We start from the raw sequence: 24,804 nt of genomic DNA on the forward strand, positions 1-24,804 counted from the left end.
AGCTAATGGTATTATCTTATTGAAGTCAAATAATGTATGCGTATTGGATTTGGAGAAATGACGAATGCATGCATGTTCCGACCGCAAAACGACTACTAAAGTTTTGGTTACATGAGGTTCTTTATTATTCAAAAGGGAAGATAGGGATAAAGACAAATATTTCCTTGATTCGGTGCGTTACCGGCCAATCTACTTGACCAGCAACCGGTTTGTATTATCAAAAACACCCGATCAAGAGCGAGAGAGCTGTACTCATCCGGCAAAAGTATTCCCTGAAACATAGGAAAAACATAAAAAATGACAACGTCGCGGTGCTATTTTGTTTATTTTAATGTAGTCTCATAGATGATTCGCACTTCAAATACTCGTGCTATACACAAACTGAGCCATCGTTAAGATGTCGATTGCTAATTGTCGCTATATCCCTGGTAACCGATGACATGACATTAACGCGGGCATCTCGAATCTGATTATGCTGCACACTGGAAGATCGAATTTTAACACGTGACAAATCACCGCAATCAGGAAGAAGAGCTGAATTTAGCAGTAAGATGGCGCACATCAGGAAAAGCCAAGTTGATGATTGCCGAAAATCGAAACGTCGGATTTCAACTATGTCTTTTCCGCGTTGGAGAAGAGGAAAAATTGCATCGATAAATCGTCAATAATTGCGAAACACTTCGAACTGAAGAAAAAAATATTAACGTTTTTTCCCAATTTTCAGTTTCCTTCGAGAAAATCTGAAAATCGCCGGAATTTTTTAAATTTCAAACGGCATATTCCTGAACCCTCAATTACGTGCCTCTGCCCCAGTTTAAACCATCTCGTATCTTCTATGATTCCCAAGATCCCATGGCCGAGATCCGGCACTTCTCTAAAGTCAATAGCGTCGCACGAATAAATGCCCAAAGAAAAATTCTAAAAAATCTAATTTTTTTTGCATTGTTTTGCACGTTAGTAAAGGCATCTCGCATTCGGTGCAGGTCATTTAACTAAGTAGACTTAACACATTTTTTACGGTAAGTGCTTCTAAAAGTTCATAAGGTATTTTTCAAATTACACGTCCTACTTAATTTTAATCCAATTTTCTCTCTCTTTTACGTTCACTCTGAACAAAATATATGAAAATAACTTCTTAATCTACGACAAGGTCCATTAGATCCTTATCTCGATTCTTGTTTGTCGTTTTTTAGCGTCTTTATGAAAGTACGGACCAAAAAGAGCCCGAAAAGGGTAAAGAGCAGCCCTTGCCTGAATAGTGCCCTATTTAGTCTCCTGACACGTTTCCGGCGTATTGCTTGTCGAGCGCCGTAGCCAGAAGAGCCTGAAGTAAATTAACAAGGTTTTTGTTTTCTATTGTTAGTCGCACCAGAACTTTTCTTATTTGTTATTTGAGCGGGAAGTTCGTGGAAATTCATTTTTTTTCTTTCGCAAGGTAACAATGCAAACTACTGCTCATTTCACACCACTGGAATAAATCTCTACAAATCGTCAGATCATACAAAGTTTAATATATAATCATGAACATATGTCACGGGGCGAGAGTACTCGGCGAAATAATAAAAAAATGCTAACAAACCCATAATGAAAAACGCACGATTTTTGATATACAGAGTAGCAAAGTTTCACATTTTTCCTCATATACAGGTATTAGCAATTCAGTCATAGAAATTATACAAGTGGGAGAAGGACCGCATGAGTCTTAATATACCTCCGACAATGACCAACGACGAAGTGGGCGGAGTCGGTCCGGTGGGCGTCTCTACTTCGATGTTTAGATTAATATAGATTTCGTTGCTTTCGTGGCGATGGAGATTTTTAAAATATCACGACAAAAACCATCAATGTATATAAATGGAAAAAAAACGAGAACACAATAACTCTGCGCGATAAAATCGAAACTCCTTACATGCTTGACCTCCACTGGTCAATTTATTTATTTTCTAATATTTCTTTGACCGATAAACGAATCGCGCCGTTCCGTTTATCAACCGGCTTCGAGACTACAGCCAGTGTCGTCGGCTCAGTCTCGAACCCACCATAAGATCATAAACAAATATCAACGAATTCACATCGTCATATACATCAATGACGTACCTAAGTTATGCTATAATGGAGAAACGTACAATGATTTAAAAATAAGTGAAAATTTGAAACTGATTTCATGCATCACTGCAACTTATATCAGTAAAAATTCTGAAACGGTGAGATACCTGGAAACTGTATCTGGTGTGACTCCACCCACTTCAACTGGCCTCTGGACAGAATTCGTTGACCTTTGCCGGAAGTATATTAAAATATATACGGCCCTTCTCCCACTTGCACCATTCTATGTTTCAACTTGAATTACTGATACCTGTATAGGGGGACATTTTCAATAGCTTTCATAACTTTATCTTCGTTTAGGTTTATTTCTATTTTAAGAAATATGAGTGAATGTTGTAAATTGCATTAGATAATTGAGCCCAGAGCCGGACGTTTTTTGTTTCACTTCCTTTACATTTCTAATTTGCATTCATAGATATTTTTGCAAACTCTGCGAAAACGGTGAAAGATACGAAAATGCTGCACATATACAGGGTATCCCAAACAGAGTGAGTTCCGTGAGGATTATGAGAGCGGTGAGAGATACAAAGTGACTCAAATTAGAAAAATAACGCGCATTTTTGTGCTCGTTGAGAAAATGTTCTGAAATTAAAAACACGTACAGGGATTGTCAAAATATGAACAAAAAAATGAAAACTGTGATTTTAGAACATTATAAATTATGAGAACACCGTTTGAGTAAATTTTACGAAATTTGACAGCTCTGTATTATCGACAACTACCAATCCAATGTTGCTCTCAGAACTTTTTCAGACTTTCTAGATTACGAGAATTTATATCCAACTTTATTGTTTCTTATTGCTGCCATATTAGATGTTGGTGGCGTCGAATAGACAATAAAAAAAACTTTTTAACCATATATCACAAAGGTGCCCTTAGTCCTGCTAAAGTAGAAAAAATAAACAAAAACATTATTTTACCCTAATAGGCTTAGAAACAAGTGCTATATTTTATAATCAAAAAGCACCAGTAGACTTTAGCGATGCTATAGGCACTTTCGCGAGGTGCAACAAACAAGTCTTGAATGTTATTGTACTTAAGGTCAGTTTTTATTGTTTCAAAGTTATTTTTATCAATTTTACACTTTCATCCGGCAAAAATTTTAAATTTATAAAATTATTGAACGGTTTTCAAATCAAAAAGAGCAGGAGATTAATGACTGCTACATTTTGAGTGGCAGAGATGCAGATAGAGCTCAAAATATGTATTTCCAGAGGTATCCAGACAGATGTAAACCTGGGCACGTAATATTTAATAGCCGTAGAATGAATCTACTTAAGTATGGATCCTTTGAGGAGAAAACCAGAACACGCAGGTTTAACGAAAATGATGAAAACTATGTTGTTGGAAACCCTCGCATCTCACTGCGTCAAATAGAATATAATATTGGTATAGCTAGATCAACTACTCAGTTAGTTCTAAAGAAAAATAAATTTACACCGTACTGAAAACATATTAGCCTAAGTCTTAGAGGTGGTGAAACTGGAAGAAGACTTAATTTTTGCAATTGGTTTTTGAAAAAAATCTAGAGCAGATTCTCAATTTCTTCTCAGAGTCTTATGGTCTGACGAAATACATTTCACGAATTGTGGAATTTTTACAGGAAAAACAACGTTTATTTGAATGACGAAAATCCACGAATGAACTGGGAAGTGAGACATCAAGTCAAATGGAGCTTTAATGTGTGGCTTGGAATTCTTAATGGACATATCATATTTGTAACTTTTGACGGAACACTTACTGGGGAAAAATATTTAGAGTTTCTGCAACAGAATGTCGCACAAATGATTGAAGATTTTCACTGGCTAATGTAGCTGTCATAGAGTTTCAGCAGAAAGGGGCAGTACCATATAACTCATTAGTTGTTACGCAATATGTAAATGACACGTACGGAAATAATTAGATTGGGAATCGAGGACCTGTCAGTTGGCCAGCAAACTTCCCAAACTTGATACCTCTTGATTTTTTGTTTGAGGATATGTAAAAGATAAAGTTTACTGCAGATCCTACGATGCAGTAGCAGAGTTGGAGACTGCAATTGTGCGAACCATTCAAGAAATACCTCCAGATATGGTAAAAAGTGCTTGTATGTCCATTGTTACTCGCTGTAGAATTTGTGTTAACCATGAAGAAGAAATATTTGAACATATTTTATAGGTATGAGGATTAGTAATTCCTACTCATAGTAAGTAAAGGTACCTATTCTTCATTGTATTCCTTTGTTAATGTTGGCAAAAATTTACGGAATTATAATTGCGTTAATATTAAAAAACATGTTAATTGATAAAACGTCAAATTATAATATACAGAGTTGACAAAAATATAACGCTCGGTGCGTAATTACGGACTATTTTTACATCCTGCTGTAGAGGATTTTAAAGCAAATAAATCTAAAAAATTTCAAAATGTTGCCTTAAAGGTATACGTGAGAGTACAGCGAAATATCTGAGAAAATGGAAAACGTTGCCCCCTGTATATCGAAAATGATGCATTTTTGACCATGGGACGATCATTTCTTAAAACTATTTTCCAAACTTGCATCGCGCCCTGAAATATCTCCAAGATGATATGTTGCACCCTGTATAGATCATGCCTGGCGATTGCGGAAAAAAGACGTCCGGCATGTACTCAATTAGGCCGATTAACAATCACCCTTATCAAGGAATTGGAAATGAAAAGCAAATTGGCCCGACATTAGAAGGGTGTAGAACCTACACATAACTTATAATAGCCCTTATCTCAGGGAATAGGGCCCACTCGGGCTGAGACCGCAATAATTCGTACCAAGTCTACGTGGCATGGTGTGTTTGCAGATATAATTTATGTATACACTTGCCTTGATTGAGTTTATTTCGGAAACTCGTGGTTCGTCGATAATTCGTGTTTTGATTAAACAATGCGTTTTCGCCTGTCTGGATCCCAATATAAAACAAACAAGAAAAAACCTGTTGCCGGCAATCGACCGAATTTGAATTTAAAACGATGTTTATTTGATATTTCCCACCGCGAAATTAGCATGTGAACACTCGAATCCGCCGAACAGATGATGGATATTTGGGGCAAATTTAAATTTTAAACGCAATTTTTTATTTTATTTTTTCCTTCGTCCGCGCTTTTGCCCTCCTCATCAGAAGTTTCTCTTTGTCCATATTGTTCGCAGTGTTAAGATTCGTGACACATCGTGCCCGGACCAAAAACTCGTTCCTTCGCTCTGGAAACAAATTAAATCCCGAGAATTGAGTAACTCGAAAGTGTTACATGACCGTCATTGCTGCGTCGCGTAATGGATGGTGTTTGGTCACTTCTTCTAAGAAAGAACGAGGAAAATTGAAAAAGGAGAATCAGCCCATAAATCTCTTCGCTTTTAACAGATTTTTTTTTTAGTTACGTTATTCAGAAATAACTAATGCTTTTCCTAAGAGCGCGCAATTATTATTCGGCGTTGGGAAACAAAATCCCCCACGTAATAAATAGCGTTCCGGAAGCCAGGTTCATTTATCTTGGCACGTTTTTCCCCATAGAAACCGATTAGTAATTTTTTACAAGAATGCCCTTATTAAACGTATCGATTTGTATCATGCGTATACACGTTCCCGGCGTTGGGCAAAATCTTTTGCATCGTCCTGCTCAAAGAGCTTTTCCATTCAAAGAACCTGCTTTATTATTCCTTTTGTGCAAAGGGCTGAAAAACGAGGCTTCCAAGTCGGATCACTTATCCCGGTCTCATTCCTGTTGTCTTTCAGTTCTATTCCCAAACTATAAATAATATTTAATATCCCACCACTTTCCGGCATCAGTGGGGGCAGGTCATAAAACAATCATATCCCAGAGCATATAAATGTCATCATTGTAATAAAATATTTACAGTCCGGTTATACATGTATTTTCAAATGAAGTTTAAATATTCATATTAAACCTCGAAAAGCACAATAAACAATATCGGCCGCAGTGATTGCAGAAGGCAGGAACTCAGCTGTCCGTTGTTCCAGAAGAACAGTACCGGAAAGTTATTTTGGAGATTAAAATTTCATAATTTAAAAGCCCTCTGGTCGTGCTTTCGAAGACCGCCAGTCGACGTGTGCTTCACAAAGGAAGCCACAGGGCTATGAATGTGACGACTTTTGAATTAATTTTGAGCTTGATCCACGCAAATTGAGGCTCTCGGTGAAATTTTGACTCCCTCAATGTCGTTGTTTGTGGATGCCGCTCTTGGCCTTTAAACTTTATTAAGACCGGAGTATTTCATGTATTTGGGGAATGTACCAGCCGTAATAATGTTATACTAGACGTATGGAAAAAAAACTAGACCGCCTTAAGCTCCGCAAGAAAGGAGAGCGGGGACTGCTGGGAGATGAACAGAAAAAACAATATTGTAAGCGGAAAGAACTGGTGGAACCACGCCATCAAACGATGTATTGCGAAGTTGGTAGGGTATCTGCACCGTTACATCGAGACGGTGTTCCATGCAAACAGTCACAAAATAGACCCGTACGATTAAAGAAAGTAGCGAGCGAGAAGCTGAAAAGCAAAACAAGGTGGGACAGGGTCAGAAACTACGTAAGTGAGTTGATGAGTCAAAAAGGAAAAGAATGAAAGGATTAGAAGAGCATTAAATTGAGAGAGAAGATGACAGTGAACTCGCCACCGTCCCAGTAATGTATTGGCTCCAAGACATATCACAAACGAATAAGGGGTAGGAGTTTTAGATAATACAAACGGATGAGGGATAGGAGTTTACGAATATATATAGATGGATGGGGGACGGGAGCTTTTTAAAATATAAATGGATGAACGGTGGGAATTTTCTAACTATGGATGGACGAGAAATGGGAGTTTTTAAAAATACGAATGGATGAAAGCTGAGAGTTTTCAACAATATGAATAGACGAAGAATGAAAAGTTTCGAATATATACATGGATGAGGAAGGTGAGTAATGTTTGCCCGGTTTTGCCCCCCGAAGGAATGTTTTGCGGTGGTTCCGAGTGGGCTCGAAGATGGAAGGGGGGAAGGAATTTAGTCGGGCGATATCCTGAGGGATGTCAACCCGATACTATGTGGGAAAACAGGGTCTAAGCTAAGCCCATCCGTCTGGAAGCAGATTTTGTAATCAAAGATTAAAGCTAGAACTGGAAGAAATCACCAAAATGCAGTCGGACAAAAGGAAACGCACAGAACCCAAACAATTAACACTTGAACAATGGCGAGTAAAGTGAGACATTTAAGGGAAATGGTCAAAAACTTTCATCAGAGACGTTGGGGCGTGGATTAGTAAATAATAGAAAAGCACTGACTATTTTTCAACTTAGGCGATTACGGGGACACTTTGAAACACTACTTGCAAAGAATAAGGAAAAAGAGAAACTTAAAGTGCTGGTTTTGTGCCGACATTGAAGACATTCCCGAACACACGACATTGCAGTGTAAGCAATGGCCAAAATAAGGAAAAAAGCCGAAGCCCAAATGAATTACGTCGTGACTAAAGAGAACACTGACAGTATCGTGCTAAAATTCGAAAATAATTTAAACAACATCGCACAGCTGATCAGAATAATCATGAAGTCGAAACAAACCTACGGACTACAACACGCAGATTCCCCTCAACCTAAAAAAAAACAGTTCATATTTATTCAAATACAGTGCAAAGACTCAACTAGAGCTCCTTTAATTCTGACTGACGCTAAAAGTGTGATTAAAAAAGTTAAACATTATATATCACTTTTGCTCCCTGATAAATGCTAGACTTAAGGGTTTCAGCCCCCTCAATACGGCCTTAATCATTTCTTCTCTCGTTTACAAATTTCCTTTCCAATGCTCGCATGAGCAATCAAGATAATCATAAAAAAAACAGTAGGGTAGGTACATTCTCCTAAAAAATGTAGAATATTAAAAAGAAAAACCCGGAGAGCTCAGATATCGGCATTATTACCCAATTTCATATATATTAGCCAGTTCAGCACATATTTGCCTCTCATCATATGCATTTATAAATTTGCAATTCAATTCAGAAATTGTGACTAATGAGAGTGGTAAAAACAGTAGTGACATACGTGGTGTTTCTAAAAGCCACAGAAAAATTTTCAAAAAATGAAAAAAAAAACAAAAATAATTTGGATTTCATGGTAGATTTCAGTAGTTATGGTTGCATGCGTGCTTCAATGGGAAAATTCTAAGTGAAGAAAAAACATAGAGGATGTTTTATTTATAGTGGCACAAGCGATTATTTTCGAAACGAAATTTAAAATTAAAAAAAAATTCAAATAAATATTGCTTTGTTTCAACTATGGTTTGTATAAATGGAACTTCCACTTTTTTGGTAAATTTGACAAGGTTTGACAAATGAAATATTTTTTTGTCGGAAAAGTATTTTTTTTAAACTGGACATTTTCCAGACACTCACAAAAATTGAAGTGGTCCATTCAAAATAACACATGACTTGAAGTATGAAAAAAACTTTATTATTGGAAAATAAAAATTCACATACTCTAAAAATGAACTCAGAATTATAGGAAAAAAGATTTGTAAACATTTATCAATAGAACAAACAGCCATGTGTTGATTAGAAAACACTAAAAAAAAATTGGGGAGGAGGGAGTGTATCGATGGCTGGGTGCGAAAAATCAACATTTTGAACATGTGTTCGACTAATAAAGGTTTAAAAATAATGTTTACTATGATTTTGACTTAATTTTTATAATCTGTAAATTGTTATTTTTCCTTAACAAAGTTTTTTTCGTAAGTTAAGTTCTGTATTATTTCAAATCAATGTCCGCCAGTCAAATATGCCACTTCAAAATTTCTTAATGTCTGGAAAACGAGAAATTTTAAAAGAACTCTTTTCGGGCAAAAAAATACTTCATTTCTTAAGCTCTTTGCAAATTTACCAAAAAACTGGGTGTTCAAGTTATAAAAATAAAGTTGCAACAAAATGATGTTTGTTTCAAAATTAGTTTTATTTTTTATTTTACTTTAGAAATATTCGCTGCTATCACTTTAGATGAGACACCCTGTATTTTCCATTATTACGAAATTGTACTTAATATTTATTCTTCTAGCCTGATGTGCAGTTCAGAGTTACCATATTCTTAAACATTGCATGAAAATATGAAGGACAGAATCGCCACAAGCAACTGTTGCCAGACATGAGATTTGGACCATCAAGAACTTGCCAGAGGATCGAACCTCACTTTACGAAGTTGGATTTGGCGGGTTAATGATCATCATCTAGATCATGATACTTATAGTAAGATGGCGAAAAATCAAGATGAGGTAGCAATCAAACTTCAGAGATCTTGTGGCGAGGTGTTTAATAAAGAAACGAATTTTTAGACATTTCCTTAATACGACAACACCGATGCAGATGTGGGCTTTCAGGCTCTATTCTGGACTATATGAAAAAAAAATTCGGCACTTAAAATGGAAAAACTCTTATGGGTTGGAGCATGCAAACAAACTGGAATATTGATTTTGTCCCGCATTCATGTTGTTATTTAATGCAACAATGTATTCAGTAATTGACAAAGGTAAACCACACAAATGCGGAAAACCTGGCACTTTACATTTGTTCAAGTACTCAAACATCAGCAACTCGAGTATCAGTCTTCATCGTTGAAGTATTTTCAACAATATTTCGGGCTCTGCTCGGCTACTTTTTCATTTCCCACAATTGCCTGAAAACCCAAACCAGTAGATTGAGGATCCCCAGAAGGACACGTGGGAACACCGACAATAAGGGTTCACAATGATTTCTTATTTATGCGATAAATCTAATTATACCTTAGTCAATCGCGTATTATTCACGTGTCTAAAACACTCTACTTCTATTTTCGTTGATTACGTGCAATAAAAGATGTAACAATAAGTTGCTCTATAAGAACGTGAAATAAGAAAGAACTCGTGCGCGAGCAGAGGTTCTTGCTTGGGACTGTAATGACTTTCGTCCGGTTGAGATGGGGTACGCTATGCTGGGGTACAGGCGAGGCCTTCCTTCGGTCTCAGGTGGATTCGGGCTTATAAAATCAGACCCTAATCTTAAAGTATCAGGATGTTAGACGCAGAAATATTTATAGGAGCGAAATATACGTTCCTGAATAAATGCCGCTGTAATTATTCTCCTCAATCCTTCCAAATCTTGAGGCTGGGTTTTATAAACAACAGATTTAAGACGCTCTCAAAGAAAAAAATCCAAAGGTGTTAAATCGGACGATCGCAATGGCCACTCAAGTGGTCCTCTTTGACCAGCCCATTTGCCAAGAAACCTATCACGTAACTACTGTCTAACACGAGAGAAAGAATGCGGTGGGGCTCCATCTTGTTAAAAATGAAGAAGATTTTCTTGTAAAAAGCTATTACCAGGCGTGTCAACCTGATTTACGAAATTCGTTATTATTAATGGGTCCATTACCTTTTCTTGCGAATTTAAATAAAACCCACCAGTTAAGTTTTCCTCTATGAATAAAGCACCAATAACAGTATTCCTAAGAATACCAGCTCAATCATATACTTTTTGTGGACACCGTGTATTGTCTTGATTAAACAGCGGAAGATTTGCATCGCTTTAGCATCGGCTATTCTGTTTGTTAAAAAGTCCATTAAGGAAAAATGAGCACTCATCACTAAAGTAAATTTTTGGTTAAATATTTCGGTTGTCATTTCTAAAATCTATCAATATTCCACAAAATTGAATCCTTCTCTCAAAATCTATGACGAAGAATTTGCATTTGATACGGATGAAATTCATTTAACTTTAGTATTTTCCTTACTGTTTCATGGGACATTCCTACTTCGTGCGCTACAATATGAGCGAAGCTGGGCCGTTCGGCAACAAAAGAGCCTAAAACTTAAATTTGAACTGTTTCGTTCAAAACACGCACATGAACTATTTTCTTGTTCACAATGGAACCAGTTTCAGTAAACTTAGCAACTGATTCCAACAATTAATTATACAGGATGATATCAAAGTTGGAGTTATCCTTTCACCAACGAATGGAGCTTCAAAAAATATGTATTTTTTTTCTTCTTCGCGTTTTTTCGAAGTGTCAACATCAACGCAGATACAGGGTGTCAAAGTTTTATTTAAAAAATTAAAACTTATCAATAATTGCCAAACCGCTTGAGATAATTAAACAAAATTTTGTAGGTTTCGTAATAGTCAAATTGCATTGGAATTATCACTTTAATGATTTTAATTAGCAAACAAGTTAAACAATTCTTGAGTTTTGGCTAAATTTCTAAATAACAACTGAATTTATCTTTAGAAAATATGAATATCAAAATCAACATTTTTTTAATTCAATAATAATTTTTTTTAAGTCAGTGTCGTACCTTTTTTTCAAAAGTACTAAATACCTCTTTCTATACGCGCACCACTGGTAAACCCAAAAATAATTATATTTATTGAAGAATTTCGCTCCCACGCAGTTATTGAAACCTGCAAAATTTTGTTTAAGTATCTCAAGAAATTTGGCAATTATTAATAAATTTTATTTTTTTAAATAAAACTTTGACGCCCTGTATCTCTATCTTTATAATATCTGATGTTGATATTTAGAAAAAGCGCCAATCGAAAAAATCCTATTTTTTCAAGCCTTATTCGCTGGTGAAAGGAAAACTCCATCTTTGGAATCGTCCTGTATTTTAAATTAGTATTGGCATTTCTTGCACTAAAAATGTTTGTTCTTTTGCGCATTGTTTATTGCTTGACCACACTATTTTCTTCCTATTAAACAATGATTACACCATAGGTTATCTGGCAAATGGATTGGTCAAAGGAGATCAACTGAATAGCCACCGCGACCGCCCGATCTAACACCTCTGAATTTTTTTTCTCTGGGGGTATCTTAACTCTGTTGTTTATAAAACTCAGCCTCAAGTTCAACAAGAATAGAAAAAAAGAATTACAGCTACATGTAAGGAAATCTAAGTAGAAGTTTTTGTGAATGTTAGAGTGAGTTTTGAAAAGAGATTTTGTGACTGTTTAGAACATATTGGACCGCATTGTGAACACTTAGAACATTAATACAGACATTTCTACGATACACTTGATTGCTAAGCTCGTTTACGGTTTGGACATGATTTTTCGAAAATCTCGTAATTAAAAAAAAATCAGCAAGTATATTTGGAAATCTAAATGAAATATAACTAAATGCCGCTTCCCATTTAAAATTATAGAGGTTGTTTCCACCCCGCTACAAGGTGCATGTAATTTAATAGAAAACGGACTTAAAGGATGTCCCCTTTGAAAATAAAATCGACGTATTTTTGCATATTTACATATTATCGATAAGGATCGAAATATCGAGGGTGATTCGTTTTCCAGTTGACGCGCTTAGTTCAAATTCCAGAGGGAGGATTTTTGGTTACGACAACAACCGGATCATCCACTTTCACGACAAACTGACCACAAACTGAGTGAAACTGGTTCATTTCGTTCGAAACTAGGGGTTCGAAAACGGACGACTGTTTCTGGGACACCCAGTATAACCAAAGTAGTATTTTGTTTCTTTACTCGAAGAAATTTCCCTTACACATGTAATTGTAAGATCAATATGTATTCATTTCTGACAACTAATAGACGGTTGATTCAGTATTATATTACTTCTCCAGACCGCATGTAAGCCATATTGTTGGTTTACCGCTAATCAATATAACGTGTGCCCGGATGGATGTGGGAGGACAGCCTTGTCCCTTTGATTATTTAGGATTACGGATCGGGATTACCCAGACTGTTTTCCATCAACCGTCCTTTACGTATTTCAAAACCTATCTGAAATGTAGATCGTGGGACCCATTAAAAGGAGCCGAAGGAGGGGATCAAAAGAAATGTGTCTGGTATCCATTTAAAGGCCATTAATTTCCGGCCAACGGTGAAAATTTCAAATATTTGCAGCTCTAATGAAAAAATAACGAGCCCTTGAAAATGTAATAAACGAAATCAAGCTGATTAAAACGAGGTTTATGCGTGCCCATTCTTTCCACCTTGGTTCCCCTGGGAAAAATTTGCATTTTCAATTTTGGGTTTTCCACGCAATAACGCTTAAGAACAAAAAATAACGGTCGGTTTATTAAGCAATAGGCAAAATGAACTTGTCGATTTCCCTCCGTGTAGTTTTAATTATTGTTGAGTTTGCATTACCTTCCGCGTTAAGTGCGGAGTCACGATTTAACCAGCTTAAAATTAAGCACCTGCTAATGGCACTAACGTGTTGCTACAAGGCATTTGGACTCTACGAAGTTCTATCGATCCATCGCTACTTTATCCACGACGCCAATTTCATTTTTCCTCGGCGAAAAATTTTAATTTCCTCTTCTACCCCCTCGAGTCCGGCCCTTCGTTTGTTTTACGTTCACCCTCACGTAGCGACTTTAACAAAGCCACTTGACACATGTATGTGCGCCAACGTGACGAGTACTCTAGACCTACCGAGGGGGCTTCCATAAAACAACATTGTTTCGTTTTTGCAATTAGGCCCGGACAGTTAATGAAATTACCGAGGGCAAAACGGATCGAAGAAAGGGGTGAATAATCAGCCGAAACAGTATCGAATTGCTGGCGAAGTTTGTGCGTCTGAAATACCAACTAATTGCAGGAACTTAACTCGTTATCCAATTAGGAAAGTTGTGTGCATCGATTTATTTGTGACTTCTGAAGTGAATGAAACTGAGCTGTATAACTTTGCATAGATATTCTGTTTGATTTTTCGAGAATAGCACCGCATTGGGCCCCATCTCAGCCCAAATTAACTGAAAATGCCATTTACCTTCTAAAGTCTCTAGTACTGCATTTTAGTTTATCGTTTAATTCAATTTCTCTACTGCGTTGTCGAAAATTTTGAAAACGGTAAACGTTCCGTCACCAAAATGTCAAGAAAGATGTTCGTCTAATCCTTAATTAAAACATGAATATTAGTCTTTGCTAGTTCTATCTGAGAATAGTGCGCAAATTCGCCCTTATTAATGTATGTAATTCGTGTATCAGTTAAAAAAAAATAAAAAAATCAACGATCCTGCTCAACCCCATAGAACATTTTCACGTAGATATTGGCAAACCCTTTATCAAATTCTACGTCCAGAACTTCCACCATTAACTAGGTGAGCCGTTAAAGGCGGAAGAACTTCCCTTAATAAACACCACGTCAAACTTTCAAAAACTTGGTGGCAATTAGTAAAACGAAAGATACTTAAACTTCAGCTACCTCCGCGCATTCTGCCCAGATATACTTTAAACTTTCCTACTTCAAGGAAAGTATAACTGCGGAACAGAAGAGATAAAACAACGCCCGGTTGCTATCAGTTCGGAAAGTTGACGTTGTAAACTCCGTATTATTTCCATAGCGCCATCCCTGAGTGCTAAACCGTGTATAGCACGACGCTGACTGACGTAATTGAGTGCGGTATAATAGGTAGCGCTCCTCAATGACTTCTTTTATTATTATTATTGTGTATAATCTGGTTTGAGGTATTTTGACCACTCTCCTCAAGTGGGGAGAGCAAGCATTTGCAGAAACTCATTTCCACCGGATACACCTTTTAAAGATATAAACTTAGACACTGCAGTCGTAAAAAGCTCCTGGTTGTAGGCAACACGTCATACACCGAGTGGGAAAGAAGTAGATCGTCATTCTATAGACTACTGGTTAAATTTACCGCAGATATTTTTACTCCGAACATTAAAGATATTTGAGGAGCTCCGAATTCGAGGTATCCACTGAGATCTCAAAAACTATAACAGATTTTGGTTATACCGTAGCGAAGTCTGTACTAAATTACTCATCAAAACAACTTTTTTTCTATCGTTAGGTGAAGAGAGGTGTCGCATTAAATCCCAAGAATCTTACTACAAAATTCCAATTTCCGGTAAATCTATAGTAATTTTCTAACCTGGTACAAGCCTGGGTCCATTGCAGGAGATGGGCTGAGCTCCAGCGATTTCTCCACCGTATTTGAGGTGCAATGGGTCTGCGCTACTCGATACCACCGCTATTTCATCCAGTTCGTGGCAACCGCCCCCCGCCGCCCCTTTGCACCCCGGTCCACCCACCAAACGACCCGCCGAACTATCCTGAAAATTAGCAGGTTTGTATCATATGCCTTCAGCCCAATATACGAACTAATAAAAATGAACTTTTCAACGTTCGCCCTATCAAGTACTTCCATTTTTCAGCCTTTCAAAGTACTCCTTGGATGGGTAGGAAAAAGAGGCCCCGGACCTTAGTCGGGAACATGTGTTATTCCATGGTTTCACTCGGTAGAAAATTCTGATATACTGAGGTAATAATGGAAAGTACTTTGGATCTCACGAGAAATGTTAGCTTTCATTTTAAATGTTGTACACGGTGTCCCTGAAATTACTGTACAACGCTTGACAAAAAATTCTTGGACAAAAAATAGAGCGTTCTAGGCAAACTTGCCCATATTCAATATTGCTTCGTTCTGTCGTTATCTTTTGCCTTTCTAAGAACAGTGACGTATAAAACTACCAAAAAAAGCAGTAGATATCATAAAAATACCCTCTTAAAAAGTGCATATATGTATCACTCTACCACGTATCATTTAAACTATGTAATATAGAATGATAATAATAGAAAAGTTTCTATTTATCGTCAATAAATGCAAATTAATATACTAAGGGCTTTCAAAAAACTGACAATAATGAAATGAAATTTGTCTTGAAATACCTCTTTAAATAAAGTAAAGAGAAAATAATAATTATATACCAAAAAAAAGTTTTTTTTTAATATTTCCGGAAGTATTCGGAATTTTTCCGGCTTCGAAGTGGGCGGTAAATTTCGCTAATTTTCGCAGGCACTAAATTGTGCAGTTTTCCCCAATGTAAGCGATCTCGTATCTCTTACAGTCTCGAGATCCCAATAAGAGGCCTCGAATTTGAACCACCCTGTACATAATGAACATGTGTATAGCAATGGAAGTCTTCTGGCAATAAAGTGAAACATTTCCAGCATAGTTTTAAAATTAATAATTGGACAGGCATGTTCATAATTTTATTACTGAACCAGTTGTAACGCCCAATCGGTTAAATGGGGATAACTATTTACTCTTCTTGCAAAATGTCTTTCATTACAACTTCGTGACGAAATGTCGTTTATGCATAACGGGACGTCATCCGACTTTTTTAAAACGTTCGTAGATTTTTAAACGACACATATCCCAACAAATGGAGCGGGGGACGTGGACCCGTGAATTGGCCAGCAATATCACCCGATTTAACGCTTCTGGACTTTTTCCTGTGGGGAGTTCTTAAAGCAAAAGTATATGATTCCTCCATCACTACGGAAGCTGTGTTGCTGCCTAGACCTTTCAACGTTGCAGATCATTTTAAAAATAAGCCCGACACGAAGCCCAAAATACTGATTAACTTTTTAAAACGAATTTATTTGCTTTGTAAACAATAATTGTTTAGAATTAAAACCTTTTTCATGTTTTCATTCCGACTAAAGGATAATGGTGAATTGCAAGATATCGTAAATAATTTTTTTGTAGAGAAACTCTATGGCTTGTGAAAATTCTACAAGAGCTAAAAAAGTTTCAAAATAAAGTCAGTTTATAGTGAAAAAAAAATTAAGTAAAAGGTACAGGGATAACAAAAATATAAAGGTTTGTTTGCGAAATATGCACCATTTTTAATAGTTCCACGCATTAAAAAATATCTCGCTCACGTTAAAATACCCCAATCTATGTAGTAATTTTTAGTTTCGAAATTTATGAATATCGATAAAAGCGTTCAGCAATTATTTTACAAAAATATTATTAATTTGAGAACTTTTTTCAATATTGCTTGGTTTCGCGCCATGTAGCGGCGAAACGAAACAATATTGGTCATAGGCAAGTTTGCCTGAAATGCGTTATTTTTGGTTCAAAAAAATTTTGGTCAAGAATAGTACAATTATTTCTGGGACACCCTGTATATCATAGCTTAAATTCGGTCACACGTTTCTCTATCTTAGACTCAGTAGCGGATCTAGGGGTGCGTGCATGGGTCCCCTTGCAAAGGACTGAACTGTCCGGTTATACATGGTGATTAAAAAATACGGACCGCTACTTGAGAGACGTATATTACAAATTAATATAAGGTAAAGTTTTAAATACTTTTTTTTCTATATTGTTTCTTACGAAACTTCTGATAGGGAGTTGATTAAGTAGTTTTTTTATCTTAATTGGTGAGTGAGAATTAACAAGGTGTTGAAATTTAATAGGTCGCCATACAGTTGAATCTGGACTCTTTTTCCAAAAAAAAAAATAAATAATCAGTGATGTGACGATTTAAGGGAGGAGGGGGAGGTTAGGTTAGAAATATTTTAATATAAAATTTTGGTCATGATTTTTTAAAACCCATTTTGTACTTGTTTTTCGGAAAAGTGTAAGTTTTCCAAAAAAGAGTACCTTTTCATTGTAAAAAAGTCTGCCTTTTACGTATTCGACCTTTTCGGTCTTTCGTGTGAACCACTCTGTATATTTCCTACTACATTTACGAAACGTTATAGAGTCATGATTTTAAATTACTTCGCCCTATTGCCCTTAAACAGGATCAATGAGACTTTATGCAGTTCTCGAGTATTGCACGAAAATTTATACTCAGCCCTATGTATACAGGCTGTCCTGGATAAGAATGCGCTTTATAGGGACTTCGTAAACCATAATGGATAGGGAGGTGGTTAAATTGGAGAAAAGTTGCGCCTCTCAGTGTTCTGCAAAATCATATTTTCAAATTTCAAAAAATTCCGTATGGATTCAAAATTATTTGAGAAAAACCAATTTCATGCGATTTCTTTTTTATTATTTTATCATTTTGTTTCAAAAAGTATGTCAAAAAAATTTTAATATTTTCATTGCCACTTTTTCTCTTGTGCAAGATGGCGTTTTTAAGTTTTCGATCCAACGTTTCGTTTTCTTTGAAACCATTATCAACTTTATTTTAATTTTATTTAACATTTTTTTTAAATAGTCAACAAGTCTTTTTTGCGCTCAGTAAATTTTACTTCTTTTTCTCAATCTAATGATATATCACAATTACAATTTATTAAATGGTTTAGTCTAAAATATATCATTCTCCATTTTCAAATCTAGCGGAACTTTTATTCGACATCATGAATGGCTTCGAAAATCATTTATTTAGACCTGCCACTTAGTAAACAATAAAATAAACACAAACAAATGGTATTTTAAAATTTTTCGTTGTTCAAATATTCAACTCTCATTCTCCAAACATAAATAATACCGATTAAAATTTCTGCCATAGGACATAAAACCTTTAGAGTTATCTCTCTTATTCCAAGCTGCACTAGAATCTTCAATTAATCATTTTGAAAAATCTTAACTATCATTTTAAGGAGTCCCCCGAAAAAAAATTCCATTGGTATAATATCGGAAGAGAGTGGTGGTCAGTTTTTGCTACCCTTAGTAATTTTTTTTCCGGCAAAAGCATTTAATAAATCTAATGTGCGATATATCGTTGAATTCAGGAAAACGCTAGAACTTACTGAGAATAAAATAAAATTTGTTAATTATTATATTTATCACCAGTATGGTCGATAGCCTATTTCGTATGAAATAAAGATTATATATATATATATTTATATTTTTTAATATTTAATATTTATATTTATTTTGTATTTATTTCATATTTGAAAAACGAAATTAATGATGGGTTCGAAGAAACGAAATGTCGTGTAGAAAATATAAAAACACAATCTTGTAAAGAAGAAAAATCGGCAATGCGAACGTCAAATTTATTTCAATTTATCTTTTGAAACAAAATGAGAAACGATTAAAAAAGCATCGCGAAAAATCGGTCCTTCTCAAATCAATCAACTTCAACTTTCTCAATCAACGTCGGATTCATTCGGATTTTTTTTTAATTTGAAAATATGATTCTGCAGAACGCAAAAAGGCACAACTGTTCTCTAATTTAACCACTTCCCTATCTCTTGTGGCTTATGAGATCCTTTTAGAGTGCATTCTTATCCAGGACAGCCTGTATACGGCACTGAGTGATGCCCCAGGGCATTTGAAACAAACACTGGTAAACAGAGATCCAGATATAGTTTGCATCATCCCTTTCGGAGGCCTTTGTCGTGACGCACGCTACTTTCCGGACCCGGAAGCTTTCCGGCAGAAAAGGTTTCTGGATACCGATATCAGCCCTTAAAAAGGTGTTTTGCCCTGTCGGAGGTGGCCACAGGGTTTGTTTAGGCACAAGAGGAAACAATTTTCTCCTGACCTCGTTACGCTTTTTCTTTAAAGATCAACGTTTCGAGGTTATGATAGTCCGCATGGGATCGATTCAAAAAATCTAGAACTACGAAGTGAACGTCGATAATTACACGAATCTGCCCTTTGAATTTTTACCCTAGTCGATCATGAATAAAATTAAACCGGTGGCTGACGTTAAAGGAAACGTTTACCTGTGACTGCTTCCTACCCCTCAGACTTAACACTAGTCGTCGGGCCGTGGACATCACTGCGCCCTTGAGGGCGCAGTGAGGGTGGCCTCACGGGGTCGCCACTCGATGGCGCACCCTAGTCGCTGCGCAGCCCTGTTCAAATGAGGCATTGCGCAGCCTTCAAAGAGCGACTCGACAGGTGGGGCACGCATGGGTATTCAAGATTGATCGAATCACGTAACTGCATCTGGAAATAAAATTCTTTTTAGAAAAATCTGTTTAATTTAAAGTATAAAGTAACATGAATAAACAGAGGTTTGTGTCAAGACAACAAGACAATATCGAATGGAATTTCATTTGCGAAAGAGCCTGCCATTCGAGCAAAGCGTCGCGATGCCTTTTCCAATAAGTTTGGATCGGTGACACCACTACTCCCCCGCCGGGGCAAAAAATCGATCCGAGGGTCTTTGGGGGACACGTTTTCAGGTCTTTAGGTTGGTCGGCTCCTTTTAAATTATACAACAACTATATCGTCAATTGAAGATTGTTTACAAAATAGGTAGGTACAGGCGACCTGTAAAATCGAAAGCGTAAAATAAATCTGTGTGGATGAAATTAGAAAAGGTCAGAATTTATATGGATGGTTAAATGGTAGTGCAGAGGAGCAAATGGTGTAAACTGTGCCAAATCTTGCTTGGATATGAGCAACCCAAAGTACGTTTCCTCGTGTCCTGAACCTTGACTCATTGCCGCACATACAAATGACTACATTTGTTTCGCCATCGGTACGTCCATACAAGAATTAAATTGTTAAAATTGCATGAACAATCGCTTAAGGAAAAAATCCTCTGTGCTAACATTACTCTAAAATAGTTTTTCCACGATTTTTTATCTGAATTTACTAATATAAAATTTATTATCTCGTTTGGGATTACATCTACTCCTCCCGAACCAATTCAAAGCTGGTTAACCCACAACACACCACAAAGACAACTGCATTTGCCCCATTAGTTCCGGCAAATGCAGAGTCATGTATGCAAAAACAATGACATTATTCATTGAGGCACATACAATCGCTGATCTTTTAGGCAACAGTCCGATATACAGGATGGAACAGCCAAATGGAATAAACTGAATATTTGCATATTTCAAAATTTGTAAAAAAGATGCCTAAACACATCAATTTCAGGTCCTGAAATTACATCCTGCAATTTAAAAGTTTTATCCCTAAATGCAACCCCTTCGGCGTGAGAATTGCACCCTCCAAATTTTTAAATTGAAAGTAAGGGTTTGTGATACCTCATTTGAAAAATATTTTCATTCTCTACTCAAAATTGTTATTGTTTTAAACTTTAATTAAAAGAATAATGGAAAAAAATGAATTTATGTAATTGGCAAAACTTTCTACAACAAACTAACCTGGTTAACTAATACCACTTATTCATTGAGAATATAATAAAATAACACAACCAATCAATCTCAATGTACCTCGACGTAACTTTTCCCAATCGGTGCTCTTGAGACAGGTGAGGATCGCTATAACGGCCAACACGATTACCTGATCTTACTCCATCGGACTTCTTATGGGGATATGTGAAGAGTATGGTGCAAAATTAAATCACACGTTCTAACAGACTTAAAAAGAAAAATAAGACTTGCAATTAGATCGGTTACGCCTCAGATGTTGATTAATGTTAGAAGACATTTTTATTTACGCTCATGATACTGCCAAGAGGTTCAAGGCGTGCATTTTCAACATCTAATAAAGTACCGAGATTAATTTGTTTCACTATTTTATTACATTCTCAACGACGAAACGATATTAGTTATTAAGTTTTAAGTTTATTGTAGGGAACGTTCTTAATTACATTAATTGATTTTTGTCTATTGTTCTTTGCAATAAAGTTTAAAACCATGGCAGTTTTGAAGAGAGAACGAAAAGACCTTTCAATTGAGGGATGACAAACCCGTAATTCCAATTTAAAGATCTAGAGGTTGCAATTGCCACGCAAAGGGGGTTAAACTTAGGGATAAAATTTATACGTTACAGGATGTAATTTTATAATCTAAAATTGACGTGTTTCGGGATTTTTTCACATCTGTCGAAATACTGAGGTATTAAATGTGTTCCATTTGGCTGTTCCACCCTGTACACAAACGAAGCGACAAATCCCTTATAAAAGTCTTACAAATAAAAGCCCTTAAAGTGCATCTTGAGCCACTCCAGGGGGGTAACAGTGTTGTGTGCAAATTTGCATTCAAGCGAGGCAGGCTACCATTATGTCTGGTACATTTTATGTGGCTGTTTGCAAAGTACTTTCCGAGAAGGGCGTAGGTACAAAAGGATTTGAGTTGCGATGTGAGCGATACAACAAAGATTTTTTTTCATTAATTCCTACTATATCCTTCAACAAACAAGAAATAATGATATTATTGGCTTAATCAAGGAAGTGTTTACGGTAAACTATAAGATAAGTGGTTTTGAATAAAATTATGTCTGTATGACGAGGGTGCGCTATCTTGAATGATGATTGACGGGTTGAATTATTGGCCAATAAGCCCTTTTCCTTGTACCCATCTGGATCACGATATAGATCTAACGGCGTCAGCATTTTTCGAAATAGCGAATATTCAATTATTTATTATGCAAGAGGTATATTTAATTTGAAAACAGGTGGAACATCAGATGAAAACTCAGTCACTTTCATGCAAATGCAGTGATGACCAACAGAATGGAAAGAGAGAGAAAGAGAGGGATATGTATTTAATCTGCATGAGTTCAATCGCTGTAATTTTATCGGCCGGTTTGAAGTTAAATTATCTATTTATCTAACAGATCTCTTGACGTATCGTGTGTTATCCATCGCAGGCGGAATTGAAGGGAACAGGGGGTGTCAGAGAAGGCCGTTTTATACAAACTTAAACAGGAAAAAGAAATACAGAGACTGCATGTGTGACTTTCGAATTACCAGTGAAGATACATAACAGTTAAGCACGATTTTCCAATTTTAATGTTTTTCATTTTTAAGGAAAATCTACTGTTTGTGACTCCGCTCCTGGCAAAAGAATTATTCTTTGCAGTGTCATTTATTATTTTCTTCCATTTTCTAAATTTTGCAAGTTTCCTCCGTTCATTTACATTGTTGAACGGCTACCAATTTGTATAACAGCATTTTTTCAGGTCCCGAATCTCTGTTTCATTTACTGCCTGGAACCAAATCTCGTTAAGCTATTTACATCATATCCATGCCGATCGCAATATAAATCAAATGAGGGCATTAGCACTTTTTCAAAATACCAATATTAGTTACGGTTATGCATTTTCGATGCAGTATCATATGAAAATTGAGTAGCTTTCAGGCAAATTAAATTGGCTGATCAACAACAGAATGGAGACCGCATCATTCGATATCAACGCCATTTTTCTGATAAACTAAAATATTAAATCTGGATGGGCTGGACCGTTTTAATTTCATCGGACTATCTGCGTGTAGTTAAAATTACCAGACGTCCCCTGTATCTATTGGCGTATTGTGTGTTGCCGGTCATAGCAGCAACTCCCTGTTAGGACTGTCAGACAAGGACAGCTTTATATAGATTTGTACATATAAATGCGAGATCGATACAGAGACTTAAAATGTGGCTTTAACGTACCAGGGGAGATTCATAACGTTAAATTTTAGACTAATTAAACGTTTTTCAATCTGAAGCAGCAGCAATGTCTAATTTACTCCAATCCGGATTATTGTTTTCTCTATCAGTGTCATTTGTTGTTTTCTGAGTTTTATACCTAATTTTCGTTTATTTACTTTCTTCTCCATCACACCCTGGACCGAATGTTTCCATTTTCCTTATAAGTTCACGTATCGATGACAATGTACGGAGTGATCCACAAAGCAATGGAGACAGAACGGGAATCAGAGTTAGGCATTTGTGGGGTAAGAGGCATACAGAGTTCAATCTCAAAGAACTGGTCGAATATAACATGAAAGCTGAGTAACATTCCGCAAACACGCACATCGAATGGAGACCGCTAAAGTTTCATTTTTCCATTTTGCCAGCGTCATTCGAAACACACGACACTTTTTTAATGAACTAAAATATTAAATCTGGATGAGCTCGACCGCTCTAATTTTATCGGCCGGCCTGCGACTAACTAAAAATTCTATTAAACCGGAATTCAGCCGGATTTTTTTGTGCTTCAGTAAAATTTTAAACTCTGAAATGGGGAAATTTCGTTCCTGCAGTTGCAGCGAAGTCTGCTTTTGTCGTGCGCATTTAGTGCGGATAAAAGAATATAACTTTTCGCCGGATTTGCCGTAGAAATCTGAATAGGCGTAATGGGTTAGGTTAGTTTGGAAAACTTGAAGGCTGACGAGTGAATGCGATAATGAAAACATCAGGAAATTCGACCTAGTCGTGTAGATGGACAAGAGAAAATGTAGGTTTGGTAAAAAAAAAACTTCGCTATGGTTATTCGCTCTAGGAGCATTAATGATCAACTAGTCATTACTCACAATACCAGATCGAAATTACCGACACGAATCTTGGGGATGAGAGGGCAATCGATCAATCAAAAAATCTACAGGGCACCAATTGAATGTTTTTGTATCGGAAGTGGCATCGGAGATAAGATCAGAAAACCCGGGAGTCGGAACCCATGGGTATGGTTCCGTAAGCTAGGGAAGTCCGGTATATACAGCGGGACTAAAAAACGTCATGTTGCCGTCATACCTTGCAAGCGTTCTCTCCCAGAATGTAAAATAATCGAACCTTCAGGCGGTCTAAGAAAACCAGCGAATGTCTAGTCCTCTTGACTATTATAACAATGGTGTTCTCAGAATTTTTAAGTGCTGCTATGTAAACTCTTTCTTCTCTAAAATAACAATTGCCTTTGTTACTGCTCACCTTGAAGCTAAAATCAGTCCTTTAGGCCTAACATTACTCTAAACGAAGTTCGGCGCTCAATTTAACCACTGATAAGACTCCCCATTATAACGTTTTTATTGGAATCGTGAACTGAACAGCTTCCAAGGAGGAGCTGGAAGAGAGAACTCGGAAAGGCGTGATATAAATAGCAAACAAAGAAGAAAATTTGTCTTTTTTTTTTGGACCCCTTTTTCTAGTTCGAACCGAGACAAATGAACCGACAACACAGTGAGTGAACACAGAACAACTTCAACCCTTATAAGCTCGCCACTGATGAACCCTCTGTATGGCTTGAACCCTCGTATTCATTAATAGAGGCTAAAGTGGGTGCTGAAAATTTGATGTTTAAATTTATTTTAACAAGCCCAGGCA

General features: G+C 36.5%; 1 protein-coding gene and 1 long non-coding RNA gene across 4 annotated transcripts in view; one reads left to right on the forward strand and one right to left on the reverse strand.

Moving 5' to 3' along the window:
- LOC136341986 (uncharacterized) overlaps positions 1-15,743 on the forward strand; it is a 28,427-nt gene extending 12,684 nt beyond the window's left edge. Inside the window, exons 2-3 of the long non-coding RNA XR_010732573.1 lie at positions 15,010-15,178; positions 15,267-15,743. This is a non-coding gene — a long non-coding RNA (uncharacterized lncRNA). The remainder of the gene's footprint in view (positions 1-15,009; positions 15,179-15,266) is intronic.
- Positions 1-24,804, reverse strand: part of LOC136341968 (cyclic nucleotide-gated channel rod photoreceptor subunit alpha) — a 96,457-nt gene that overhangs the window by 70,661 nt on the left and 992 nt on the right. For all 3 annotated transcript variants that reach the window (XM_066287383.1, XM_066287384.1, XM_066287382.1), the window contains exons 2-3: positions 19,525-19,750; positions 14,984-15,164 (exon numbers count right to left, since the gene is read on the reverse strand). In XM_066287383.1, coding sequence (XP_066143480.1) covers positions 14,984-15,164; positions 19,525-19,578 — 235 coding nt within the window. In that variant the 5' untranslated portion in view covers positions 19,579-19,750. The remainder of the gene's footprint in view (positions 1-14,983; positions 15,165-19,524; positions 19,751-24,804) is intronic.

The sequence above is a fragment of the Euwallacea fornicatus genome, chromosome 11 (genome assembly GCF_040115645.1).
Source record: "Euwallacea fornicatus isolate EFF26 chromosome 11, ASM4011564v1, whole genome shotgun sequence".
NCBI classification, from domain to species: Eukaryota; Metazoa; Arthropoda; class Insecta; order Coleoptera; family Curculionidae; genus Euwallacea; species Euwallacea fornicatus.